The 27,047-nt window shown below is 45.7% G+C and overlaps 1 protein-coding gene across 1 annotated transcript; it reads right to left on the bottom strand.

The window, feature by feature from the left end:
* Positions 1–596: 596 nt before the first annotated feature.
* On the bottom strand, positions 597–24,231 carry LOC125944571 (osteocalcin 2-like). Its single transcript, XM_049665067.1, has 7 exons — positions 24,072–24,231; positions 20,336–20,405; positions 16,777–16,826; positions 14,428–14,545; positions 10,497–10,564; positions 8,778–8,853; positions 597–868 (listed from the first exon to the last, which is right to left on the bottom strand). Exons 1-7 carry the CDS (start codon positions 24,186–24,188, stop codon positions 639–641), a joined length of 729 nt encoding a protein of 242 aa, XP_049521024.1. The 5' UTR covers positions 24,189–24,231; the 3' UTR covers positions 597–638.
* Between the last annotated feature and the right edge of the window lie 2,816 nt (positions 24,232–27,047).

Here is a 27,047-nt window from a genome sequence, read left to right on the forward strand (position 1 = left end):
CCCCAAGTACACGGCTTCTGCGACGTCGTCAGGTGCTCGACACTTGCTTTGGGTGTGTCCTGAAACGCGGGCGATCAGACTGAATGATTTAAGAAAAGCTGGACTTAAGCCATACCTACCTGAAAACTACGACTCTTGGGTGAGGGACAAGTTTGCAAATACACTGCTGCAGTTCTTGCACGATGCAGAGTTGGAATCTTTTCTATAAGTTTTGTTTTTTGTGCCTCGTTCTTTTGTGTTTTGTTTTTTATGCCTTGCAAAAACACCATCCAGATGGCGCTCGTCTCGTCGGCAGCGGCGTGCCGAGGCGAAGGTGTAGAAAAAAGAAAGCTGCAGTTGCCGGGAAGCCTGACAAGCACTCAGGGATCTTTGAATGCTATTGCGTTCCACTCTTAAAGGCGACGCTTAAGCGTCCTCCAAATTTTTCTTTTTCTCTTGCCAGTCTTCAATAACCTCATATCTTAGGCTCGGCGTTATGCTCAACTAAAGTTCTCAATGCGAACTGTTCCCCGACAGACGCCGCGCGAATTAAGCATACGTTCACTGTCGCAAAAAGCAGTAATCATAGCATATAAAGAGAAACCAGCAAGTCTGAGCAAACGAAAATTTAATAATGCCTCTCCGGCATGAAGGCGAGCCTAATGAAGCCTGATCTTTTTTTCGATGGGCCGTCGGCAGATGTGACAGATGTCGATCTGGGCTGCACACTTGCTGCAAGTTCCGTGGCCGCACATGAATGCAATGTTACGGCGCCGATTCATGCAGATGGCGCAGGTCAAAGCCTCTTCCATCTCGCGAAGCTTCGATACCAGATCGTCGCTCGTGCCGGCAGCATCTGCTCCGTTGCTCGCGCCGGCCTCGTTACCGTCTGAAGGGACAGAAATGAGGCATCGTTTTGTAATCACTTGTTAGGGAAGAGTAGCTGGCAGACAAATACAGCGTCGGGCACTTGCTCTTTTAGCACACAATGAAGAAATATGATACATACTGGAAGACATTAACATATAACAGCGTTCAACTGTCAACAACGTTTTACTTTGGAACTTATGATTATAATCTGTAACCGAGCACCAAGGGACATAAAGAGCGTCGAGATATGTTAAAAACAAGTATTAAGGCCTTCGTGTGGGTGTCATGAACGTCATGAACCGTTTTGAAAGCGCTTAGAAATACTTGTACTGCTTTCATAAAAAAAGGTAATTTTCCAGGTCGATTGAACTGGGGGCTCAATCGACCTAATACCCACATCACACGAGTACTTTCAAAGCCCTTTGAACCAAAGGTCTTTTACTTCAAAGGAGAACGCGCGTTGTCACATGTGCGCGTCAAAGGAAACCTAGCAGCTTAGAGCCAAGGGAGGCCGCGTTCGCCCCCTGGAACCTCAAGGGAATATTGTTTCCAGTTTCATAATAGAATATTATTCTTTATAAGTCAAGCGATCTAGCTTTTAGCGGGTAAAAAGCAAGCGAGAACAAAAGAACAAACGGCCGACGCCAGCTAGATACGCAGCGGCGCACAGTGTGACCAGCATCACAACCACAGTAACCGTGTTTGGCGAAGTAACGACTATATTACGCGCCTATTTCGTTTTGTAACCTTAAAAGCGTTAGAAAATATAAACTTTAGCAAATAAATTATGGTATAAAGGAATTTAATGCGCATATTGGTGCACAAATTTCTTTATTCGCTGACGAGACCACTGATGTACCAAGGGCACCTTGCGGTTTCTGTTGAAAGCTTCAGCAGAGACTATGTAGCACTGATACTACTCCCTTGAACTAACGCTCCCTTGGAAGCCCTATGCTCCTTTACTTCGAAGGATCTTTGTTGTGCCCGTGTGACAGGGGTATAAGGCGTCATTTAGGACTTCACTCTGTCGTGGGGAAGCACATCCTTATAGGAGAAGCGCACGATGTCTAAATAATACCACACGAGAACACAAATGCAGAGTCCGAAAAGTCTGCAGGGACACCTTGAAGTAGGACCTAGGGAATGCGACTGTAAAGTTGTTCCGGGAAAAGTGCGTCTGTTCTCTATAGTAGTCCAGATGACCACGCAGGTCAGTGAGGTGATTTGTCCTGCCGGTAGCGGGCACTGGTCCCCTCCCATCCGCGGTTAATACTTGAAAAGGAGAGAAGGTGTTCCATGGATCTGACTTAATCGCAGTGCTAGCACATCAGCGTCACTGAGACGTTTGGGCCCAGCGCTATTCTTCAACAGATTTATCAAAGCGGTGACAAGAAAAGGTTAATAAGAGATAGCTAAAAACAACTTTATTAGTTAAGAATGTTGGTAAGAATTCACACTGCTGCAAGGCAGGCGTGCGAACATGGACACTAGAAGCAACGAAGCGGAAAACACGCCGACGCTCAACTGAAAGGTCGCATAGTTGTGAAAACGAAGGCATAAAACTTTGCCTTCGTTGTTGGAAATAAGTTGTCTGTCTTGCTTTTCCGCCATTGTGCGATCTTTCATTTGACAGAGGTGTTTGTGTGGTCCTCTTGGTTCCTTCTAGAGTCTGTGTTCGCACCCCTGCAGTTCAGTACTCTGGAGAGAGAGCTAACTACCAAGTAACTACTTAGTAGAAAGGCGCACATTTGTGCGAGCGTGCCAGGAATTGTACAGTAATATCTTTTTTTTTGAACGACCTGCGTATTGATGGGCTCGTCTGTTGCCGAACACGTGTCACGTGTTTTTTGTGGCCGACATTATCCGTGAAGGGTATGTTTTGTTACTGGTTCTTGTTGCTGCTGCCATTCCGTTTCTGACAAAGTATGGGGATAGAAAGTTCTAGCTTTGCGCGATACGTTGCCGTGATACTTGATACGTTATGCCCATTGCACATGCGCGTCTTATACCAAAGGTTATCACGGCAGGAGTGCTATTTTGTACACTTTCAAATTCCGCCATATTGTCGCTCTGATTTTGCCACCTTACCAACTCTCATTGGCCCAGAGATTTGCTACGGCATCTGTGATTAGCTCAAAATGCCGCCATAGCAGAATTTGACAAAATGACGGAAGGTGATGGTGCCCAGAATAGCACCCCAGGGGACCATGATTGCATATAGCAGCATAGCAGCACCCAGACCCGTCCAGACCACCCGCTTCAATCCGAATACACCCTTGCTACTTGCTCTCCGTCGCTACAGTAACAAATAAACGGCAAGAACAGCCACTTTGTTCGATCTAATGCTTAGGGCAACGTATTAGCGGTAGTTTGCCGTCGTTATGGAGATCAGTCGTTTGTCTTGGCGTTCTTAGGCCTACAGACAGCACCATGCAGGGAAGGTGTTTTTTGATTGATTTGGTCCTAGCAGATGGCGCTGCAGCATTTGCGTCGGCGATGCCCTGGCGATACGGTATACGGTCCAAAAGCTTGACTTCTCACGGCATCATTAATTTGCTCTGGCAGCGTACGTGATGACGGAATGCTAAAGCTACCGCTGTGGCTAAAGCGTTGACTTATCCGCATATCTACCGAGGTTTCGCGGTAAGGCGGTGTATGCGTGGAGGATCCAACGTATCATGCAATGCGCAAAGCTACAACTGTCTAATATCGCTCAGATCAAGCATGACCTGGTCGCGCTTCGCCACGCCGGGTAAATAGCTTAGCCTGTGAACGACGAGACGTGCAGTTACGGGACGCATGCATAAATTATAACAACGGTGCCGTTAAGTATCCTGGCCCCGCTGGCGAACACGTCGCGGCCATAACCGTTCGCGACGCACTCGCCGAGTGGAATGACGATTAACGTTCCAGAGGTACAGAGATGGTAGAGGACTTGATAAAAAATTGTAATCACCTGGAGTTCTTCAACGTGCACGAGAACCTTGAGTAAGCAGTTTTTGCTTTGTTTTATTACGTTCTGTCTTGCTTCCTTTTTGTTTTAATGCTTAGAATTAGAAGTGCCAAAGTGGAAAAAGTATATATATATATATATATATATATATATATATATATAAATGACGTTGTGTACAAGTCTGGTAAAAAACATCAAGATGCCTATGCTCTGTCTCGCTGCCCCCTGCCACTGTTCTCTTCGAGCACGTCTCTCCATTCCGCGCCACTTGATTATGAGACGGTAACAACGTAAGTCTCCACTTACGTTGTTACCGCTAGCGGTTACTGGCACGTTATCTTCCAATCGCGTCTCTCAGTTCGCCTCGTGTCAACGTTCTGACCCCTACTGCAACAGCATTATTTAATGCCTGTACGGACCTATACTGCGCCAGATGCCAGATTACGTCGACAACTGCGACTATTCAAGCTCGACAACGATGTGCTGCACCGCTACATTTACAACTCCGACGGCCACCGCTGGGTACCTGTTCTTCCCCGTTCGCTGCGGGCACAAGTCCTCGAAGCCTTTCACGACGACACATCTGCTGGCCATTTGGGTTTCCACAAAATATACCACCGCGTTCGGAGCCGTTTCTTTTGGCCAGGCATGTCTACCTTTGTGGCCAAGTGTAAAAGATAATTTACGAAAGGGACGTTCGTCACACTCGTCTGTCGTGCCGCGCGATGAGGAAAAAGGACGCAGGAAAAGCCAGTCTGACTCGGGATGGAAAATGCAAACAACATTTATAACCAAAGCCAAACTACACCGGGTCAGGACGTTACGGCACAAGACACACATAGCACGCTAAAAGAGCTAAAGCTGGTGGGAGTCCAAAAAACACACAGTTCGAAAGATGTAACAGCCCACAGTATGTGGACAGGTTGCGGGAGTGAGGGGCGATGACGTCACGACGTCGGACACACGTCGCTGTAGGACGGTGAGGAGAAGATGGCTCTTGACGAACTGGAGACGACCGCTCAGCAGCCAGCCTGCATCCGAGCCGCAATGCACGCTGCAGGAACGGTCAGCCTGCCCAGCGGACAGCTTGCGCTCGAGCCGCAGTGCTCGGCGCAAATGTGGCCATTAGCCAGGCCACGAACGATGCTCCGCCGAACAGCTGGCCAAGGAGACGCCTTGCCCGCGATCCGCAATGCTCGCGGCAAGTGGTATCACAGCAGGCCACGCCATGCTCCGAGCTGCATTACTCGTGCTGGCGAACGCCTTGGCCAAGGGCAACGGTCGGGCGGCAGCTCCAGGGACGGCCGCGTTCCTTGGAGCCTTGATTGTCGGCGTCCGACACGTCGGCCTGCTGTCTTGCGTCTCCCGTTGACTAGGCGTGTCTCGCCACGAAGCATTTCATCACGTGCTCGCCATACGTGGCCCAATTGTGGCACGACGCATCTTCAGAATACCACTGGGCCATCGCTGATTTGGCGAGATCACTCACATGCGTGGTTCACCCGCGAAAGAGCGCGTGCACACTTCGTCGTCGTCGGCGTCGTTTTCTTTCATTCATCACACCAAGTACGTCGCTTCTTGCGTCCAGTGTCAACGGCGGAAACGACCGACTTCGCCTCCTGCTGGCCTTTTACAGGCCATCCCATGTCCCAAGACACCTTTTGCCATCGTTGGGATAGACCTAGTCGGCCCTCTGCCCATAACGCTTGCAGGTCATCGATGGATCGTAACAGCTGTTGACCATCTCACACGTTACGCAGAGACCGCTCCTCTACGCTCTAGTTCGGCCTCAGACGTTGCCGACTTCTTTCTGGATGCCATTGTGCTGCATCATGGTGCATCTCCTGTACTGTTGAGTGATCGCGGGATGACTTTCATGTCAACAATGATCGAAGAAGTACTGAGAGCTTGTGGCACCGTTCATAAGGCGACATCCGTATACCACCCTCAAACAAATGGCTTAACAGAGCAATTTTATCGCACACTAACAGATATGATATCAATGTATATCGGGCCAAACCACGACAACTGGGACAAACTTTTACATTTTGTGGTGTTTGCTCATAACACTGCAATCCAACTAACTACGGGGTACTCACCTTTCTATCTAGTTTACGGCCGTTCGCCGACATTCACACCATCGACGCCGCTTTCTTCAATGCCACAACTAACACCTCGGCCAGTATACCCGAACAGTTCGTCTCGAGACTCGACGAATGTCATCAACGTGCTCACTTCAACACATAAGTCAGTCAGCTAGATCGCAAGAAACGTTACGACATCTCTCGTCGAGACGTCTCCTGTCGTCTTGGAGAGGAAGTGCTCCTTTGGACGCCCATTTGTGTGGTTTGTGTGAGTTTGAATCACGCTTCCTTGGACCCTACATTATTAATGAACAAACATCCCGCATGAACTATCGCGTTATTCCCGTCGAGGTTTCTTTGCACCATCGTTATCGTGGTTCGGAGATCGTTAACGTTTCGCGTCTGAAACGATTCGTTTGGAGTTTCCCTCCTGGCGAAGTCGCGGCCTGGCTGGCCGCCTGCGCGCGTGGGGAACTTAGTGTGAGCATACGCTTCATATTCTCATCTGTACATACTCATCAATCATCACCGTTTTGGGGCTTGGTGGTGGGGCTCTCGCTCGGAAGAATAAAGAAGAATCTGACTGCCTAAACCTTGTCTCACAATATATATATTGCGACCATATAAAGCCGACCGACAATGAAGCCAAGGAAAGCATCGGGGAAATGGGCTGTGGTTGAAATTGAAATGTAGCAAATAATAAAGAGAAGGGAAATGAAAGTGGACGAAAAGATAACTTGCCGCCTGTGGGAGCCGAACCCCCAACCTCCGCATTACTCGTGCGTTACACTACAAATTGTACTAGGGCGACGGCTATCAATTCGTTCATTAACTTGGGTATTTATGTTTACTATGTGTAGCCATGGGAGTGTTAGCCTGCGCCACTCAGAGCCATTGTGGGCGGATGTGGAACATCCTTTTTTCCGTTTCCACTTCCGGTTCCGCTTCCGGCTTCCGGAGACCGCTTCCGGCGTTTTTATTGCGATAGCAATTATATGGACACTTCAACCGGATTTCTGCCGTCGGCGTCGCCGTCGCCGTTGCCGTCGCCCTCGCCGTGAGGTTCCGTATAGATAAAATCTTCGCCGCTCGCCGTATGCCCGAGCGGAAGCGTGCGGGAACGCGCGCTATCACGGAGAGCGAACGCACTCAATCTCCCACGCGCAAGCAAGGAAGCGGAAAGCCAGCGCCGGAGGGAGCGGGGGGGAGGGGGGGGGGACTTCTACTCTGCCAACAACCGCGCTCGTCGGTCGCCCGCACAGTCTCTTATCTCTCCCACGCGCAAGCAAGGAAGCGGGAAGCCAGCGCCGGAGGGAGCGGGGGGGGGGGGGGCGCACTTCTACTCTGCCAACAACCGCGCTCGTCGCTCGCTCGCCCGCACCGTCTCTTATCTCCACACGGCTCTGACCTTTATGCGCCGTGCATTTTGCCCGATGGCCTCACACAAAACTTGAACTTAGGAGAGCAGTCACGTGGCCAAAGAAACCCTCGTATGCTTCCTAATGACACCAAGGCTACCAGATTCGAGACGGTGGTCCACTCCTAATCAACACTTTGCAATCTGGTGAACGTGGTTGACGTCATGGATCCGGGAGGTGTGACGTGATGCTAAAGCATTTCTCTCGCGTTTACCGCTAAACGACCACTGATTTTGTTTATTTCTTTGCATTTTGACTCCGTCTGAATGCGAAAGACGCGGCCGCGATGAAAAGCGGCCTGCGAACTCGCGGTCAGAATCAGAACCCTATATCCATCGAGTCACGGGGGTTTAGGTGTAGAAGAGATGCATGCAGGTAGAGTGGAGTGCAGTACATGTTAGAGAAAGTGTTCGCTCCGGGGCGCAAATCTAAATACATATTGAAACAGAGAATGTGTTTTCACCACAATCAGAGTGATAAAGTTTGTTCTACCTAAAAGGAAAGGTTAAACCTAGTGACTATAAGAAGGGGATTTATTATCAAGGCCTGGAATTTTTTTACAACCATGGTAGAAGATTGCAAAACGAAAAAAGAAGAACTCAAGTATGTAGTTTACAACACAGTAACTCGGCAATAAAAAAAAATGATTTCAGATTCTTTAAACAGCGCCAAATACATAAAAAGCTGACAAAATGGATGTATTAGACACAACTCTTACACATAGGCCACTAATTTGTGAGTAGGATTTCTGCCCCTCGCGGATACTGTGACAACTTCAGGTAAGCTGTATATTCATGCATGAAATTTGTTGAACCACGATGTTCTAACAGAAGCACTTTACGGAACAGCGATATCTGTTTTTGGTGCAGAGTTTCGAATTTATAAGTTTCGTGCTTCATTCGAAGCTTCCCAATTTTCGAAACTTTTTCTAAAAACTTCTATGTCTGAAGTCAAAATTCTGCTTCACTAGATGCACTAAAATTTATCTTTCTCTCTCAAATGCAATAAAATTCCTTTAGATCGGCCCGGCGGTTGTTCGATAAAAGAATTTCTGCGTTTTACGTGTGTTTGAATGGGGAAAGAGGAGCTGGCACTGAGCTAAAGCTGTCTCCTATGTAGATTACATAAGTGGTAGGGACGGTAAATGCTGCGTAACTGCAGCTTCGTTAGCCCCACCTCCCCTAGAAACCGAGTAATAACATGACAACATACATATACAATACAAGATATAGAATTGCAGAACTTAATCGTAATAAGTTCCAACTTCAAAAGTTCAGAAAATAGTCGAACACGAGAAAGACCGCCCACCCATGAGAGCATCATGAGTTAGGCTTTTTTTTTGGTGTATGGCACCATTCTTGATGAGTTAGTTTATACTTATTAAGTGTAGTTGGAAGATGGTAAGCCAACGTCTGAAAATCCATTCGTGAAACCCTGAAACGTCTCGGGAATAACCCGGATGCAGTTTCTCACCTGCGGGATCTTCAGTGCCCACGTGACGAGAGTTCGTCCGGCGGCGAGACGTGAACGGCCACCTACAACGCGGGATCTAGAAGAAGAGCAAGAGACATGCATGCACATTTGTAAATCTCGTGCAACACGCACGATCTGCGTATATGTGTGAGCACGTACAGGGCCCGCCACTTTTGGGGTGAGCACCTCATTAGTAGTCAGGCTGGTATAACTTCAACATGCCTTCTACTTCATGGGGGAAATGTGCCGAATACGACGCCTAATGATGATACCGATGAAGAAAATAGTTGTTTTCCTTTTTTTGTGCTGAACATCAACTGCTGTAGGCTCTTGAATACTAATGAGGTGTTCAGCCTAAAGTGGCGGGCCCTGTTCAGTCCGGGAGCAAATTCCATTCTGCAATTGTTTGCGGAAAGAATTAAAACTTAAATGCATTAATACGACTTTGGTAGGGCCTTAATTTCTTGGAATTGTCGATATACATACCAGAAAACAGGAAATGTAACTAATATTCATTCCAACATATAGAAATCGCGCGGCGCGTCAGGTGATAGTCGTAGTCTTCTTTGCACTAGAGTTGCGCAATTGCAAGTTAAAGCACGCGTCTGTTTTATAGAATGGCATACCCTATAGGCAGTCCATCGCGAGCTTATTGACTGTGGCAGTTTCCTCAAAACGAAAAGACGTCCAGGCTTATACTGGTACCGAAAACTCGGCTACACCAAAGTTTCGTCCAAGCATCTGATATCAACGACTTTGCGGCACATGTTGCAATCTACAAATTGTAGCCACCGAGCTCGCAAGGTGGATTCCATCGGAATCTATTCTCAGGATGACACCAGTTTTGAGATATTGATTCCCGACAATGAATTTTTACTGCAAGTTTGATGGCGTACATCTCGAAAATGATGCCATCCACAGAATTTATTTCAAGGAAATATTCCTTGCAGGCTCACCAGATACAATTTGTAAATTGCAATATGCACAATCAGGTAATTAGTTAAAGCTTAATTAGTTACTTTTTCTCAATTAGTATAATGTGTATTTTGATTTCTCGTGCAACTAATGCCCGCCTTATTCACTAGACCGGCTCAAGGACTTGAAATGCGCTTTCTGCCACAGGTGATTTTAAAAAATTACTTGTCCCAGAAAAGCTTGATACATGCATATGAAATATCGTTTTTGAATAGATATCAGAGAGAGAGCCTCTCGGTGTGGTTATGGCATGCGCAGTGGATTGTTGTGTGTCCCGATTCTAGGTGATAGAGACAGAGTTCCAATTAATCTGTGGTAGTGGTGGTCAACGCATTCGAGGAACAGTGTTTCCATGGCCGCATCATTCTGGTACTCTTTTAGCGTTCTCTTTAGGTTTCCGGTTTCATCAACGTAACTTGTCTGACACTCTTGACTCGGGATTCTGTAGACACCGCCAGGGTAATTTTCTTTTTCAGTGCGGTCTCATATTAGAACTCTGATTAGCTGGGCAGAGTTATATTTTGACCTTTCCTCGCCATACAAGTTTTCGTCAGACCCTAGGCTACATAACGTGTGCTACATATATGTGTGCCAGCACCGCTATGCGTGGATTAGGAAGTTCAAGCTGACTGTCAATTCGCACATGCTTCGTGGTGCCAAGAAAAATAATATCTCGAATACCTAACGCTAGATTAGAGACATGAATCGTGAAGGTACGCAAAAAATTTGCTGTTGAAGACGGACCTTGCGCGCAGGAGATCTTGTGGCCCACTCATCCGAAGACAGGCTGCTCGAGCTGCTGCTGCCGCTGCCTGTGGGGAAAATGTGATAGAGCACATGTGCTGTAGGTCACTCGTTGACGAGCAGTGTGGGAACCCAATTAAATATGATAGCATGGTGATAACTTTAAAAGTGAGGAACCAAAGCTACTGGACTATGCGTTTACCATGCCTTAATTACGTAAGGTGTTATTTACACAGACCACGCGGCAGATCGGGGGTGATGATGCGCGTTTTACAAGCTCGACAGTGAAATAAATGAATAGTTGGATCTGTGCTCATTCTCTACCCAATTTCAATCTATGAAGAAGATGGCGGAGAACGCGAAAAGAAATGAACGTGAACAATCTTGGTGCCTGTCACAAGTGACCTTTGGCGCAAAACTCGGCGAAACTCAACCACCCATATTGTGTTCAGCTATATAAATTGACGTTCAAGTTCACCTCCAATCAATAAGAAAATCAGTTCTGTGGAAATTCACAAATAGAAGCAAGATTTATGAAAGAAAAAAAATGCCATGCATCCGAAAGTAGCATAAACGTACAAAGGTATACCACGGGGGTTTCATACAGACTTGCTCGTAACAAGCAATATGCAGAAAATTACTTGTAATCGATTACATTTATTGGTAGTTTTTTATCTGATCAATTACTTTTGTTTTACTCGGTAACGCTCAATGAAATTTAATTTCATTTTTGAGCAACGAATTACATGTAAGCAGTTACTTTATTGACGACGCAAGCTATGACAGGTGACGAAGCTCTGGTTGGTTGAATTTGGGGAGGACTACAGTAGAACGTCAGCGCTCGTGCCACACAGCAGCTTAGCGGATGCACATGTTCAGACGGGCAAAGGAGGGCGCGCAGTATTTGGTTCCTCATCCTAGCGGTAGGGCGCGCTGCCTGTATTATCAGCATCCTGTTCTGCAACCCGTGACGATCTAGCATTTATAGGCGGCACCACCACGTCAGAACGCTCGTATACAGTGAGTTTAGACTTCGCTTTTTCCCGTTGTCATAGGATAGTTTTCGGCATTTGTTCGCTAATTTCCATGTCGGGTGTTCGTATATATTACAACGCTACCTTTCCCTCCAGCGTGCGCATTGAGCGAGTTTTCAGCGTCGCTATTGATGCTCGCGCGAAAAAACTAGGAAATGTCACCGACGAAAATTTCGAAAACCAATTGTTAGTAAGGATAAACAACGTGCGACGGGCTGCGGAGGACGCACTGAATTACGGAAGTAATTATAATTGTAATCGGTTAACTTTTACTGTACTGTGTACAAGTCAAGTTTCACAGGAAAAACAGCATCGTCAGATAAAGAAAAAAACCCTTTATTCTCGCTCTTCCTCGGCTCGCATGAGTTAAATTATTTGTTACGATTGTGCCGATACACGACCCTTACAATCCCAATTACCCTGAAGCACTCACACACTATCGACATTCATTCCCATTTGGATTCACAGAGTCAGCATTCTCACGTATTTCCGCTCCTATTCAACGGCGTTCATCATTAACTCAAATACCTGTAATTAGTGCGAGGTAATAAGTGGACTGGCACATAATAGTGTCCCGTTGTAATGGCGATGAAGCGTTGGACAGTGCTAGAATGGTGTGTTTAGAACAGAACTCATTACTTGACGAATTTATGCCCAGAACCACAACGACCGCGATGAACACAGTCGTCTTTCGCCGATTCTGATGCCGCGGGCCAACTCGGTTCGCTATTTATGAATGCGTCATCCCACATTCTATATAGAGTAACCGCTGCAACCCAATTCGCAACGTGTGCGTATAATCTTACGAAACAAGCCTCTCACGCTATAAAATCGGCGACTACATTCACAAAATTTCTGATGCAGAAGGTTGAATAACAGCATATCCCGTTTACGTTAGTGGGACAGTATATAGCGTACCGCAATTTCTTAGTGCATCACGGTAACGCTACGTGACAGCGCTTACATCTTGCTTAGCAAAACTGCACACTGTTTCTTTTCCTCGTCTTTCTTGCGATGTCAAAATTCACTTTAACTTTACATGTGACACATTCAGTTTTGTAAAAAAAAAAAGAAAAAAAAAAGCTGCCACAAGTTTCTGGCGATTTGCGTTCCGCCGATGAGAGGAGAAGAGTACATGGTGGCAGCCGTCTCTCCCCCTAAATGCAATACTCCAGCATTTACATGCATTGTGTGAGACGTCTTGCTCTGACTCCAACTACCCTGTCCTGTCACATTAATACGATTCGCCTGTCTAGCTCTCTACCGCCGTTAACTTCGATGCGAATGCGCTATAAATGCGATAGCATCTTTTCGCGTTCATGTAAACAACGCTGCCAATAACAATCCGGTCAAAAACGGTAAGCCGGCAAATTTGACGCGTGTCAACAGAGAAAACAGTAGTTGGAAAAGAGAGACGTGCGCTGACACGCGTTAAAGACTAATCCTCTGGTAAAGCGTCGCACTGGACCGAGTGTTTCATGTGGTTCTTTTTAAGTACTTATGTCTAAATATGATCAATAGTGGCAGAATAAAAGACGCCTAGGCCTAAAGTCAACGTTTCGACAAGAGCGCTGCTCTTCATGGGCCTGAAAAAGACAAGTCCCTTTGTAGAAACGATGACTCCAGATACATTTGTTGTTCAATTTTTTTTTATTTATTCGACCCTTGTTTCATTTTGTACGCATATTGTGAAGCCGTAGATATGTGCCGCATTAAAATCCAGTTCGTACATAGAAGAAACGTTATGAAGGCTAGAAGACTTTAGTCACACCAGCATTGAAGACTAAAGAAATAATAATAATAATAATAATAATAATAATAATAATAATAATAATAATAATAATAATAATAATAATAATAATAATAATAATAATAATAATAAACCAATAAGGAGGACGCTTAAGCTTCGCCTTTAACAGGGGAACGCGATAGCATTCAAATATCCCTGACTGTTTGTTAGGCTTCCCGGCAAATGCAGCTTTCTTTTTTCTCCACCTTCGCCTCGGCGCGCCGCTGCCGAGGAGGCAAGCGCCATCTAGATGGTGTTATTGCAAGGAACACCGACCGGGCCACGCCACTGTATGAATGGTAAAAATTATGGAAAAGGGGGTTTGTGTTTGGATTTCCGCGTAACAGAATTACGTTTTCTCGTATACTCAAATTACAATCCGACGCCATCATACCTGTAGGTTTGGTTAAGTCGTACTTTGCGATATTTCTGCCGCATTTTACTTTGAGAAATTGAATTAGTTCACCAGCGCCTCTGCGCCACGCAGAGGGCCTGCGTGGTCAGGGTGGTTCGGAAGGATTTTCTTGGCCGCGGACGCCGACGCCGAGACCCACGCCAACGCCGGATTTTTTTGCGACATGGGGCGCTTAACTATCGCATTAAAAAAAAAGGCAACTTAAGAGGTCATACTTTAACGAATGATATAGGTATGTGTCGTGTAATTCAACGTACCATTAATTCTTATACGTTTATGTCGCTAATAATGACGTAATTATTACAAGGATTCCGTCGAGGACCTGAACAAATTTACCACCGTACAATCAGAGTGACACATGTTTAGGAGCAGCGATCACAGCGCACTGCTTTCGCTCGCGACCAAAGCCTAGTGCGTCGCATACTGGACAGGTTTGATGTTTCCTTACGTTCACAATTCGTAATTCTAATACATTAAGTAGTAGTTCTGTAGGAAGCGTTGCCGAATTAAGAAAAAAAGAAAAGCCTGCACACCAACACGCGCGGTGTGAGACTTGTACGACCGAACAACTTTTGTAACTTCTACGACTTTACCTGGTAAGTATGATACGGCCGGAGTATAGGGAGCTTTAGTTAAGGCGTTCGCGTTCCACTCTCCGGTTTAGCACGCACTTGAGTCTTGCAAGTCACTTACTGGCGCTGGAGATCATGTTCCGCCCAAACGATGACTCGGACGAGGACGAAACGAAGGACGAATTTCCCAGGGTGCTGCGGCTACTATTGCTGCTTCCACTCTCACTGGCGACATCAGACTGAAACGCATCAACAGCGACAACGACATCAATCGGGAGTGATTTGACGAACAGCTCTAGTTACTCTGAGAATTCTTCATGATGACGACTATACATGGTGTCTCGCTTTTGTATCATACTGCCTATATTTGTTGTTAACTACTATTGCTCTCTTCAACACCGAATGTGAAGTACGCTATAACCACTGCTCGCAACTACAAAAAAGATTTTACCCCGGAGAAAGCCATTGGCGAGCTTCTTCACTCTCGCCTCCATCATTGGCTGGATGAAAATAAAGTCATTATGATTATTATTAATTCTAAGAGCTTTACACTAACACTAAGTAGTGTTAGTACACTACTTAGTACGAAGTAGTGTACTAACACTACTTTTTACACTAGTGCACAAACCATACACTAAATACAAAGCGTGAGCTGTTGGAATTTTCTGAGGGAGCAGCTGCTTATAATGTGTTTAACTGCACTTCAAGCAAACCACAACATTTTTTTCGGAGCACGGAATTCGCGAGAAATTGAATTTTCAGGCTACTTTGTCACTTGTTCAGGAATTGGGGCGAGCAATAAGTTGGTCGTTGGCAAAAATATCTTATGCACGTCTCAACTCGATGCCTCAGTTGCAACACCATCTCGGAACCGCCACTGTGGCTCAATGGCTATGAGCTGAGCGCGAGGTCGCGAGATTAATTCTCGGCGGCCGCAGTACCGTATAGACGGAATGCAAAAATGATCGTGAACCGTTCTTTGCGTCGACGAAAACCAGGTGGTGTATATTAACTGATTGGTTATCAACCATTACGCGCACCGCGTGACCCTCCGTCCGGAATATTCTTCCTCTGGACGAGTGCTACGCAAACTTCCGTTGTCGCGTTCGTTATTCAGGGCGTCCCAACTGTCATGCACCAAGATTTAAAAATATGCAGATGCCAGGTAGCTGGATAGAACTAAGGTACTGTTGCTTGCCATCGCTTCGAGATACTGATATTATTTTTTGCATTCTGCCTAATTACATAATTAGTACAAATGACATCCGCCATAAACATAATGTACAAAGACATGGCGGATGTCACATGTAAATGTCGCCAAGAATGAAACGTTAAGGAGAATGCTTGTACGTAGATGCACTGGTATAAGTGTAGTAAACGTAGGTACGATATACGTTATGTAAAATAAGTTAAGTTTTACATGCCAAAACAACGACCGGAATATGATGAACACCGTAGCGTGAGCATCTGGATTAATTGGCGGTTTGTTAACGAGCACCCAATCCAAGTATACGCGAGCGTCTTTTCGTATTTCGCTTCAATGGAAATGTGGCCACCGCGGTCGGGAATTGAACACGTGACCTCGTTCTTAGCTGATGATGATGATGATGATGATGATGATGATGATGATGATTTATTGGCATCCCCTTTGAAACGGGGCGGTGACAGTCACCTAGCCTGCTTGATTTAATCAGGTATACTATACATGTTCTTTATCTAGCATTTTTTGTATACCTCTGATTATTATTTTCCTTTTTCCAAAAATTTACCTTGTACCGTTGCCTATGAGCAGCGACACGTCATAGAGCCACCTCGCGGCGTATACAGGGACTTCAGAGTTAAACTATTAGCAATTTTTATAAAAACGCGATGCTAGCTACGCGAAATCTGCTTGCACAGGCGGTAATTATGCGCTTTGGCGGACACTATTTTTGCGAATAATTAGAGTAATCAAACGCATAAGTAACAAAAACTTGTTAATTAATGTTTTTTCTATAAAGAATGTGCTAATGTTTATATTTAAACTGTAAAGACAGTCGTATTTTAATATAACCTCACTTTGTTTGATTCTCCCGGAGGGCTTGCGTTGCGAAATATTCATAATGGAATGTCACACCCTCAGTCACCTAATTTCGCTTTCAAGGCCGTGGACCTAGACACAGCGGGAAACTGTGAGAGAACGTCCAACTTGAGGAAAAGAATCTTAGTCAACCGTTGCTTCTTTCGCCAGCCGATGGCAAGACCGCAGGTCGTATCAGCTTCGCCCAGCTTGCAATGAATATGCCAGACGCAGTAAGTAACGTTATAATGCGTCCGGTCTCCCCAGAACTACTGCACCCTCGGCGCAACAACAGCTGATACGAGTGCTTCGTATAAGGAGTTTTAGGTAGAAATTGATAAAATTTTGCGCTGAAGTGCGAAAAGATATTTTGACGCTACTCTGCAAAATAGAGGATACAATAAGTCTCACCGGACAGGATTCAGATGACTGGGAGCTTTCGCTTGACGTGGTGCTGTCCACTGGAAGAAAGGAGCAGTAGGGTGGAACGCACAAATAACAATGACAAGCATCGAATACCTGCACAGCAGCCATGACCTTGCGTTGCGTTGTATGGAATGCCTGAGACCAATGTAATTATCGGCAATGAAAAAAAAAAGAGTTTCAAAGAGGAAGCTGAAGTTTTCCGATTCCTCCTTGGTTGACTATGCTGAGCCAAGTTCACTTGTAGGAGTAGGTAAGAGAGTCAAAGTGCATGGCTGAGCCAAACAAAATATGGCAGAACCGACATAAAGGACGTTTAATTTTTTAATCAAGATCATGTGGTGTCTTTAGAGCGCAAGCCAGCATTGAGGTAGGTGGACCTATCATCTTCGAGTCTGCATGTTATCCTTATTACTTTCAGATTGAACTTGTTTCTGTAAGCAGAAAGTTTAGTTATGTTTTCATCATTTTGTCATCTTCGAGTCTGCATGTTATCCTTATTACTTTCAGATTGAACTTGTTTCTGTAAGCAGAAAGTTTAGTTATGTTTTCATCATTTTGTCATCTTGGGCTTAAAAAAACTTACACCCAGCCCGAAAACTGGCACAACAGTTTGAATTTTATTGACTTCGCAAATATGAAATCCACGTGTAAACTGCAAACATTGTTTGAGTTAGCGCAAGAGACTTCGTGCACGGTTATCTTTAACAGGTGTGATAAGCAATGGCCTTAAAATGTGGATAAATATTTAAATGCCATTATTTTTGCTAGTTATTGTGACTATAATACTGATTTCTCTACAAACACTGCGAAATTTCTGAACATCGAACCATTATCACGTTATCGCATCGAAGCCTTAAAACCTTTACATAATTAATAACTCCACCTCTGGTCTTTCTGATTGCAACTACATCACATTTACAAACGCAAGTTGTACCCGTAGCTCCCACGCCTTGAGCATAACACCTATCTTTGCTCGTACTAATACATTCAAATACAGTTTTTTCCACGTACAATAGAGCTATGGAATTCTCTACCGGGCAGCGTTCGTTCACTATCACTAAAAGATTGGATAGCTACCACCGGTAAGCACCTCGCTAACATGTAAAGTGCTTCCTTTTTTTCATTTTTATGTGTAATGTGTAGTAATGTATCATGTCCCCACTCCTGCTATAGCCCTATATTGGGCTGCAGTATATGTAGATAAAAATAAATAAACAAACAAATAAATAAATAAATAAATAAATAAATAAATAAATAAATAAATAAATAAATAAATAAATAAATAAATAAGATGCTAACCTAGCGCTTACAATTATAGACGCAGTACTGCGAAAGAGTATAGTAATGTGGCACAATACATACAACAAAAAAAATTTGGCAGATAGACTTAAGACTGCTTACGTGTGGGAATGGGAAAACATTATACTGTTTGTAGACCTCGGAAGGAATATCATGAACTCGCTCATTTTATACACTCAACACGTGGCGCCACCTCTCCGCCATTGGCTGCGCCGTCACGTGCCAAATGACGCACGCACTAGGCCATCTTTAGTCCAGCGAGATGGCTGCGACGGGACGCACACACGAGGCACACTTTTAGTCAAGCAGAACCGATGTGCCGCCGTGGCGTTGGGGAGGCGTGCTTGTCTCGCAACCCACACCAAAATGTACCAAGTTTTCTTTTCAAATCTATTACACTTAAAGTCGATCTAACGCAACCCGATTTTACAAAGTGCCCTATCTAACGCAGAAATTTCCATTCCCCGCAGGTACCCATAGTGTTCAATGTTGTCATCAACCCGAATTAACTAAACTAACTTGGCCACCAAACCCGATTTAACGAAGGTTTCCCTGAAATAAATGAGTAAAAATAAGAAACGATGACGTGTTGCGAATTTTGACACAGACAGGTTTTTCTTCGAGCGTGCGCTCCAGCACTGTCGCCTTCAAACATCTAGGCGGCCCTAGTCATGGCCCTAACTTTTTTTTTTTTTTTTTTGACCAGGCTGCGCGCTGCGCCCATGCACGGAACAACGGACTCAGCAGTCGGTAGCTCTCTGACGTACCAGATGGCGCTCGGGGCGGCAGTTGTTGGTTTCTCTATTTCATGGTATATGCGACAGATGGCACTGATCGTCTCCTCGCAACTTTCTTGCATGGGCTGTTCGCACAATCACTGCTGCACTGCATTTGTTCTCCGTGTCATTGCATATCGGCAGCCTGTCATAGCTTCACGTGATCGTCTACCTGGCCTGCATCGCCCTGATATGAAGCTACCAAAAGTGCTCAACCTCGAAGAAAAGGCGGACGTAATTCACGTTGCCCCAAGTGGATGCAAGAAATTCGACGTGGCCGCGGAACATGGCACGAATAGCCCTGACGGATTTTTCACACGCGCAGGCGTGGGTTAGCTGCAAATACAATGCCGCGGTAGCTTTTGGGTGTCGCTACGATACAATTTTAGATTTCGAAGACTTAGATTACAGTTTTAGATTTTACGAACTTCCCGATTTAACGAAATAATTCGAGCGTGGTCATCACTTCGTTAAATCGAGTTTCAACTATAATTTACTTCGTTTACAGTAATCTCCCTACGAAATATGATGTCAATCCGAGCATTTTTTTTTTTACTCTTTGCGCCGTCGGCCATTTTTGGTACCATCTTTCGGTCACACCAACTACGAAGTATTTTCGCGCAATGGGGGATACAATGCTTTCACATTAAAACTTCTGACCCCACTCTATTGGAGGGAGCCAGAAACTGCTCAGCGAGTTTCGTCACCACCTGTTTGGTTTGTTCACACTGCGTCTCTCAAAATTAGCAGAAGGAACCCAGGCGCTGCGATTGTTTAGCCGCAATGAATATGGCGGTTAGTACATGGATCTGTCTAATCTTCATGCTTGCGGCTTTAAGCGTTCTCGTTAAGTTAGTGATTGCGCTCTATTTTTCTGAATATCAAGCAGTCATAACTTTCTAAATACTGCAAGGCAGTTAGACCCTGCACGCATGCATTATCACTGCGAACCGTTGCATTTATAACGCAGTGTTTTCTTGAAAATGATCCCGCTTGAAATGACACAAAGCCGTTTGAAGACATAACGGCAAGTTTTAGACATGTACTAGCCATCATATCCATGTTGGTTGAATCTCCATGCTTACAGCTTCCACACACACTAACGTCAGTGTTCATTCTAGTAAATTTAGCAGGAACCATGATTTCAGAAATTCTCGAATTGTACAGGCTCACGTCGCACACTGATTTTTGTTGGGATCGAGGCACCCGACACTTTGATTAATTAGCTTGTTTTCCGTTTCGTCGGAGAACTCCCTTAATTTCTACATAAAGGTTAGGTTCACGAAAAGGCATATCGTATGGCTCAGGAAGTAATACACGCATGTGTGTAGGAACTGAACCAGAGCTAGATTGCTTGTAATGTAGACTCGGCGAGCAATAACAGGCAGAAAGAAAACTTTGTTTGTCGCAGTTTGCTTTGAAGATGGCTCACAGATTGTAGGCCAGAAAAATTAAAATTGAAAACTTACAGGACGAGGACGAACTGGTCGAACGAAGGACGACTTGTATTCTGGTGCGCTTCCAGTTACCACGTGTCTCCTGGAAAAAAAAAAAAAGAGCACTTAGCACAACTTGAGCGTGCTTTAAGTAAACAGGAATAAATTTCGGAAGCAAACTAAGGATGTGTAGTCTTAAGTGGGTTTTTATATTTTGAAGACGGTAAGCATGCGATTGCTTGGTCCGTCGTGCTCCCCAATTCACCAATGCTTATTTGCTGCAACACGCCTCTGTTAAACGATTAAAACCGCTTGAAGGGTGTTCTGCATCATCTTCTTGAGTCTCGCAGTAGCAGATGCTGTCGATGATGATGATGATTATGATGATTGAATGGCATCCCCTTTGAAACGGGGCAGTGACAAATAGTCACCTAGCCTGCTGGATTTTATCAGGCATGCTATACTTGTTTTTATCTAGCATTTTGTATACATTTCACTAATATATGTTTTGCTCAATATCTACCTTGTACCGTTACCTATGACTGTAAGAGATAAAATCAGGTCGTATCAATCTCTTCCCCGCTTTTTTTCCCCACCAATACTCTAAACGTCTCTTGCTTATCTCAACTGCTGACGGGTTGATGCTTTCGCCCACTTTAAACCTAAGCGCTTCTGGAAGGTGTACGTTACCTACTGCTCCCACTGGGTGAATCCTTCGACATTACATTAGTTGTATCGAGAGGTCTCCGGATATTTTCTGCAGAATGCACATGCCTCATCTTGTTTCATCTAGTTCCGAATATTTGCTGCGGTATGTTTCGGTCCTTAGACAACCGGCTCGAGCCTCAAATGAGGAACTGAGAGCGTCGTAAAGTGCCATTCGGTTGTGGTGGGTTCGACTACCGCATGCAGCCCTTTTAGTTCCCCACTATAATTCCAATGCCTTCTTTGACTTCGTAATGAGCATGAAAAAGAAAATAACAACATACCAAGTTACTTTTTATATACAATATAGCACTCGAATTTCTCATTTCATCACTTTCTGTCTGGTGAATATTGGTTTGCTTCGGTAGTTCACTAAAAATTGGAGTTTTACGGATATGCGAAGCATTGAAACCGATAGCAAGGTTTATCCAGAGTCCTTCCTTGCTTATCTTCTCGTGAGGAAACTTTCCCCGAAGTTTTGTTAGGGACTGAAGGGGCCACCAGAGGTGCCAAAGACAGTGGAAGGAGCCGGCCACCCGGGATGGTTGGCAGAGACCACGCGCTCACGCGAGTCATTACAGAGTCTTAGCGTGCCTGGTATTCGAGCAAACGCCAGCGGACTGTGCGTTTTACCGAATGAGCGGAGGTGCAAACGCGAATGGCCTGCGCGGTGCAGCCACCTAGTGGCGCAGAGTTCCACCATACAAACAAAGAGCTAATATTGCAGTATTAGATACTGCAATATGGTATCAGTACCAGATACCCGGCTTGTAACAGTGCTCCAGCAATAAGGAACACCGGCAGCGGCATTGCAGACGTCGCAGCCCTGCGGTGCACGAGATCATACCAACGGAAATCACATGGCGTTTGCCAGCGCCCAATGATAGGATAAGATAGATTCAGCTTGACGTTTACTACCCGTACTACCAGCTGCTGAGCAGGAACGCAAATATGTGTACGCACAGCGCTCACGTCAGCTGTGGAAGCCAAAATACTGCCCAGGCTCCGGCAGATCCGATTGAGCGTAGTGTGACGGTGCGTTCTTCTGGTTTTTGCAGCCAAACGCATTGCTCGTCTTTGGAGGCCTTGTAACTTTCCGCGCGCTGGCCGCACATGCGCCGGTAATACCAGGACAGCACGACGGCGCCAACAGCATGAACGCATCTTGAGTGTTCGTACTAGGTAGTCCGTACTCTTGCAAATAAGCCTGTTAGCATGACTAGTTCATTGGGCCCGTAGCAAGCGGCGATAACCTCTTTAAATTTAAATGCCAAGCTTGTGGTTCATAGATGCAAATGAACGTAGACAGGTCACGCGGAGCTTTATAGGTTAAGCACTGAGCATAAGGCAGCGCAGACATGAGACGTTATTTGAATGTGGTTTCAACGCCGCCTCCATCCTATTAGATGCCATGCCGAAGATTTGATCACGGCTGTCGCAAGGTAAATATACCTGGTAGCGAAGATTCCATAGAAGCCCATACGTTCAAAACATGGCGGTGCATAGGCGATTCATGGGGCTCAGCGCCATCTCTGTGTTCAAAGGGCACGCTTCCGGCGAAACAAAAATTAATCTGACGCCATGTTAATTTAAAACAAAAGTGACGCCATTTTTGAAGCCAAAGGCGCGAAATTTGTTTTCGTAGCTTTTCTTTAATAGAGCTGTATTTTCAAGTGCAGCACAATTCGACTCGATGGGCGTTTCGAGCTTCTAGCGCGCAAAGCGATGCAGAAAATTAAGACGGGAGCTGTTTGAATGTCGAAACTGCACCCGTGGCACAGAACACCGCTTCTTTGAAGGCCTAAGAAAGCTATTGGTGTTGAACGCTTGTCGCAGCGTGAGACGTCAAGCCCGTCGGCCGATGCAGTCGCGCGAAGGCAGCGAAAATAAACTTCCTACTTTTGACTAAACACGTAGAACAACAATGAAACACAGGTCGAAATACACCGCGTCACGAGAATTCAGACAAACGTTGACGAGCGATACAACATAACGCGTGAGGCGTGCGTATATAGTAGTAGGTGAACTTAACGAGCGCGCCTTTCTGCACACTTCAAGAGCTGCATTGTATTGCAGTTGATAGCGGCCGCTGAAAGAGACGTATTCATTTATAACGATAAAGTAAAAGAGTTGCCTTTCGTACCACGCCACACGTATGTAACATTGTTTAGGAATTTTCTTTTCATTGAATGAAATCAAACTGTCTTGTTTTACCTAAAAAAAAAGGTGTTTGTATCTTAATGTCTGTTCCCTCCTCACATAGTCGTGCTCCAGTCGCTGGTCGCATGACCCTCCTTGCTTATGCCGATGGCCAATTGGTTCTGGACCACTTTTCACCCGAAGCTTCGCGACCCATTTTCATCGACCTTCGCTGTCGTTTGAGACACCACCTTTATGTTGGAAGCACTTGCAGCGCCATACATCCCTTCATTACGCGTGAAGTATCGCACAGCATAAATGAGACGAGGCTACGTCACGCCTAACATACGTCAGAAATGCGTTCCGTGGCTGCCGTTTCAAGGGTTCACCACCTCGCGCTCTGCAGGCATAGCCTCTGAGATCATCAGCGTGCACTGGGTCCATGCATGCCCCCGTACTGCGTAGGACATTCTACATTACAACAGCCAATTACATTGACGACTCCCTAAAAACGTAATCTGGCAATATCTAGGGAGCCTACATGAAAGCCACTGTCGGCTCCCTAGCGCGATCGTACTTTCCTCATAAGCTACGCATTTATAAAGGCGTTTGAATGAGTGTTAACTCGAGGGGACAGAGAAAGGGTACACCAAGCCCCGCAGCGTAGTGGCCCGTTAGGTTTTTTGTTGCAGTTATATGCCACTACGACACTTTCAAGGGACCGAGCTACGTTCCCGTGCAGCCATGCTGAGGCTTACCAAGCCATTTTACGCGCTTACCCGTGCGTTTGCATGGATTCGTGTTTAACACGAGCGTCGATTCTTCACAACGGGCTTCCTGAGCAAAGAGTTTGGTAAGCCTAAAGAGAAGCATTCGATGTTTTCCGTTCGTTCGCGATGTTACAATGCTGAAAGCGAACACTTACACTACTCATCCGCACGACCCTCGACATGGTGACAGGTCGCGGAGGGGAGTCCGGACGATCGTTCTCTGCCGACATGAAGCCTAGCTGCACCAATGGCGTCGAAATAAAGCCGCCCATAGGGCCAGTCACCGCCGTTCGCCTGTTCTCTGGCGCGCGCCTACATAGTCGTCATCGTCTTTCTCTTTGTGACCCTGGCGGGCTCTCATCTGGCGAATTCTTGTCTTGTCTTGTTTCCTAAACTTTGGCTAATACCCACTACGGGGGAGTGGCCAAGAAGCAGGCGGTTTGAACTATCTTTATGAGAAATTTAACAAAAACTTAATCTGCATAGTAGTCGTTAGAAAAAAAAAACTATTAAGAATTTTGTGATAAAGTAATTTTGTCATAAAAAAGTGAAATAATAGGAATAATTCATAATTCTAAAAATTCAGCAAGGTACTCTTTTTGTATCTCTAATGAAATTGTAAACTGCAAGAAAAGCATCCCTGTGATTGACGGCGTCGAAGATGACAACAGAAGCGCTTACGTAGTGCGACTATATGTAATAATGACGAGGAATAAACCACAAAAAATTAACTAAGCTGGTCTATACTTGGCGTATAGGCTAAGCGCGAAGCCGTGCCGAAAATAACAAAATCACGAGTGATCACGCTAAATTTGCAGAGTGATTTTTGCACAGAGCTAAATTGCGGAGTGCAGAGGCTGCGAGTGCTTTGTGCGTGTGCGTATATGCGTGGGCGTGTGGACTTAATTTCTTGCACGCACGAGGTTCTGTTTGCACGCACGAGGTTCTGGGGCCGAATGGTTCAAAACAGTTTTCGTTTCCTTTTAAGAGGCCCTGGACCACTTTTTATTGAAGTGGAGATAGACAAATAGGCTATTTCAAAAAATACTTTGCCGCAAAAGTACTTCAATGCGTTCAGCAGAAGCAGAGTTATTGACAATCAAACATGGCCTCCGCAGTGCTCCCATTCCTTCTTCAATGCCTTGCACTGCGAAGGCTACGGCGAGGTGGGGCGTAGCCACAACGTTCCGCTTTCGAAATGTGCACCGCGGCGCGCAGTTCAAATTTCATTTTGGATGTTAACCTAGATGCTACCACGGCTTCGGATTTTGGTGCCTGCGACGCGCTAAACGTAAGCCAAATACGGTTGTCCTCAGCGAGCCGCAGTGCGCTTAGCCAGTAGAATCGTGGCGGCACCCCGCGGCGGCCGCGGTGTAGACGACCGCAGCGACCAATAGCAGCCACGTATAGAAAATGTGCTTTATTACGTAATAAAGCACACAGAACAGAGCGAGGATCATGGCTTCTGTTGAAACGAGATCGTGTGAGAGAAAGGTGACTTCGCGCTCCGTTTGCGAGCTCCACGCACCGGGTACGACAACAAAACTTGGCTGAGATGTTCACAGCAGCGTATGCCACCCGCGGACTATGCTATTTCACCAAGCCCGATGGGTGGTTTGGGGCCTCTTTAAGTGCTGCTTGCCTTTAATTGTTCAATCGAATTCGCTAACAACATGTCCGGCATGAGCATTACTTGGTTTCTGCATTACACGGAGCCGGAATGTGGAGATAATTTCGAATGTTCTGGAAATGATCACCAGGGATCCACAATGGACCAGTCGCTGATAGAGCGACTTCAATCTGTCTCGCACAAAAAATCGGGGTTTTCTGTACTTAAAGAACGGTCAAAGTGTACTGACAGGCAATCATCCGGTAATTCAACAGGGCGTTGGATCATAGAATGTCCTGAAGTGTAAATATGTGCCGCTAGCTTCGCTGAACATTGAGTGTTCCTTTTGTGCATGCAAAGTAATATTCGGTGATAAAAGGCGCCGCATGAAAGCCGGAACTCTTGAGGTGATGTTTGTTTTTTACTGCTTTCACAACTTTTCTCGTGGTGTTTATAGTCGCACTGAGTTTCAGATAAATCTTGTAACCTGCGCAAATTGCTTGATTTTCGTTTTATTGAGAAAAATAAGACACATTTCACAAAACAGGTGTTTTGTGGTCAATGTATCTTTGATTATTTATCCTTAATTGCACAGTGAAAGGTCTTGTTCATTGAGCCTATGTATGCCTAAAAGACAGTATTTGGCGCCTTCAATGACAGCTTTAGTGCCTGTTATAAGCAGCTAAAACTGCATTTTTAGTGCCTAAACTTCCGGCCGCCAGTTATGGGGAACGCCGTTATGGAGGGCTCCGAATTTTGACCACCTGCGGCTGTTTAACGTGGGCCCATTGCGCGGTGCACCAGTCTGCTGCATTCCGCCCACAATGTAATGTGGCCGCGGCGGCTGGGATCGAACATGTCAGCTCGTTCTAAGCAGCGCAACTCCATAGCCAAAGTGCTACCGCGGCGGGTATTAGTTGATGGTGCAAAGAATGTGGAAAATGCCGCGGTCGCGTTCTTTTTATTTTTACCTTGTTTTTACGACAAAGTCTGCCTAATCGTGACAATGAAAGTAGTGCATATAAACCATATAGCCTATCTTGGTTTAGTCATCCAAGCGCCTGAAAAGCCATTGCCAAATGTAGTCACATTTTTCCGGATTCAAGATCGCAGGACAATCCATCCAACTCAAAGAAATTTACGGCGCAAGCTAGGCGAGCACATAGAAAACAACGAAAGGACGGGTATGGTATGATAAAATTTTATTACGGTCCCTCGGAACGCGCGTCAGCACGTAGCAGGCCGCTCCCACGTCGGTACAGAAAGGCCGAACCTCTCTGCTGCGTCGCGGGCCCGATGGACAGCCCATAGCTGTGCTTCAAGGTCGGGGCTGCTTAGGGCAGCTTCCCATTTGGACGACGTGACATCGTCGCCGTCGCGTAACATGGGGCACCGCCAGAGCATATGTTCCAAGTCAGCTAGGTCTGAGCATAGCTCGCAAACATTGGTCGATTGTATCTCTGGATAGATTCAGTGTAACAGTGCGGGGTTAGGGTATGACCCGACCTGGAGTAATCTGAGT

The sequence above is a fragment of the Dermacentor silvarum genome, chromosome 3, assembly GCF_013339745.2.
Source record: "Dermacentor silvarum isolate Dsil-2018 chromosome 3, BIME_Dsil_1.4, whole genome shotgun sequence".
Taxonomy (NCBI): Eukaryota; Metazoa; Arthropoda; class Arachnida; order Ixodida; family Ixodidae; genus Dermacentor; species Dermacentor silvarum.

Bases quoted from the DNA above. Each gene is read 5' to 3' on its own strand.
- LOC125944571 (XM_049665067.1), bottom strand. From the start codon at position 24,188: ATGGGCGGCTTTATTTCGACGCCATTGGTGCAGCTAGGCTTCATGTCG. The intron at 16,827-20,335 runs GTAAGTTTTCAA...CCTTTCTTCCAG, and splicing joins GACCAGTTCGTCCTCGTCCT to TGGACAGCACCACGTCAAGC. The intron at 10,565-14,427 runs GTAAGTGACTTG...TTTTCCCCACAG, and splicing joins GAACATGATCTCCAGCGCCA to GCAGCGGCAGCAGCAGCTCG.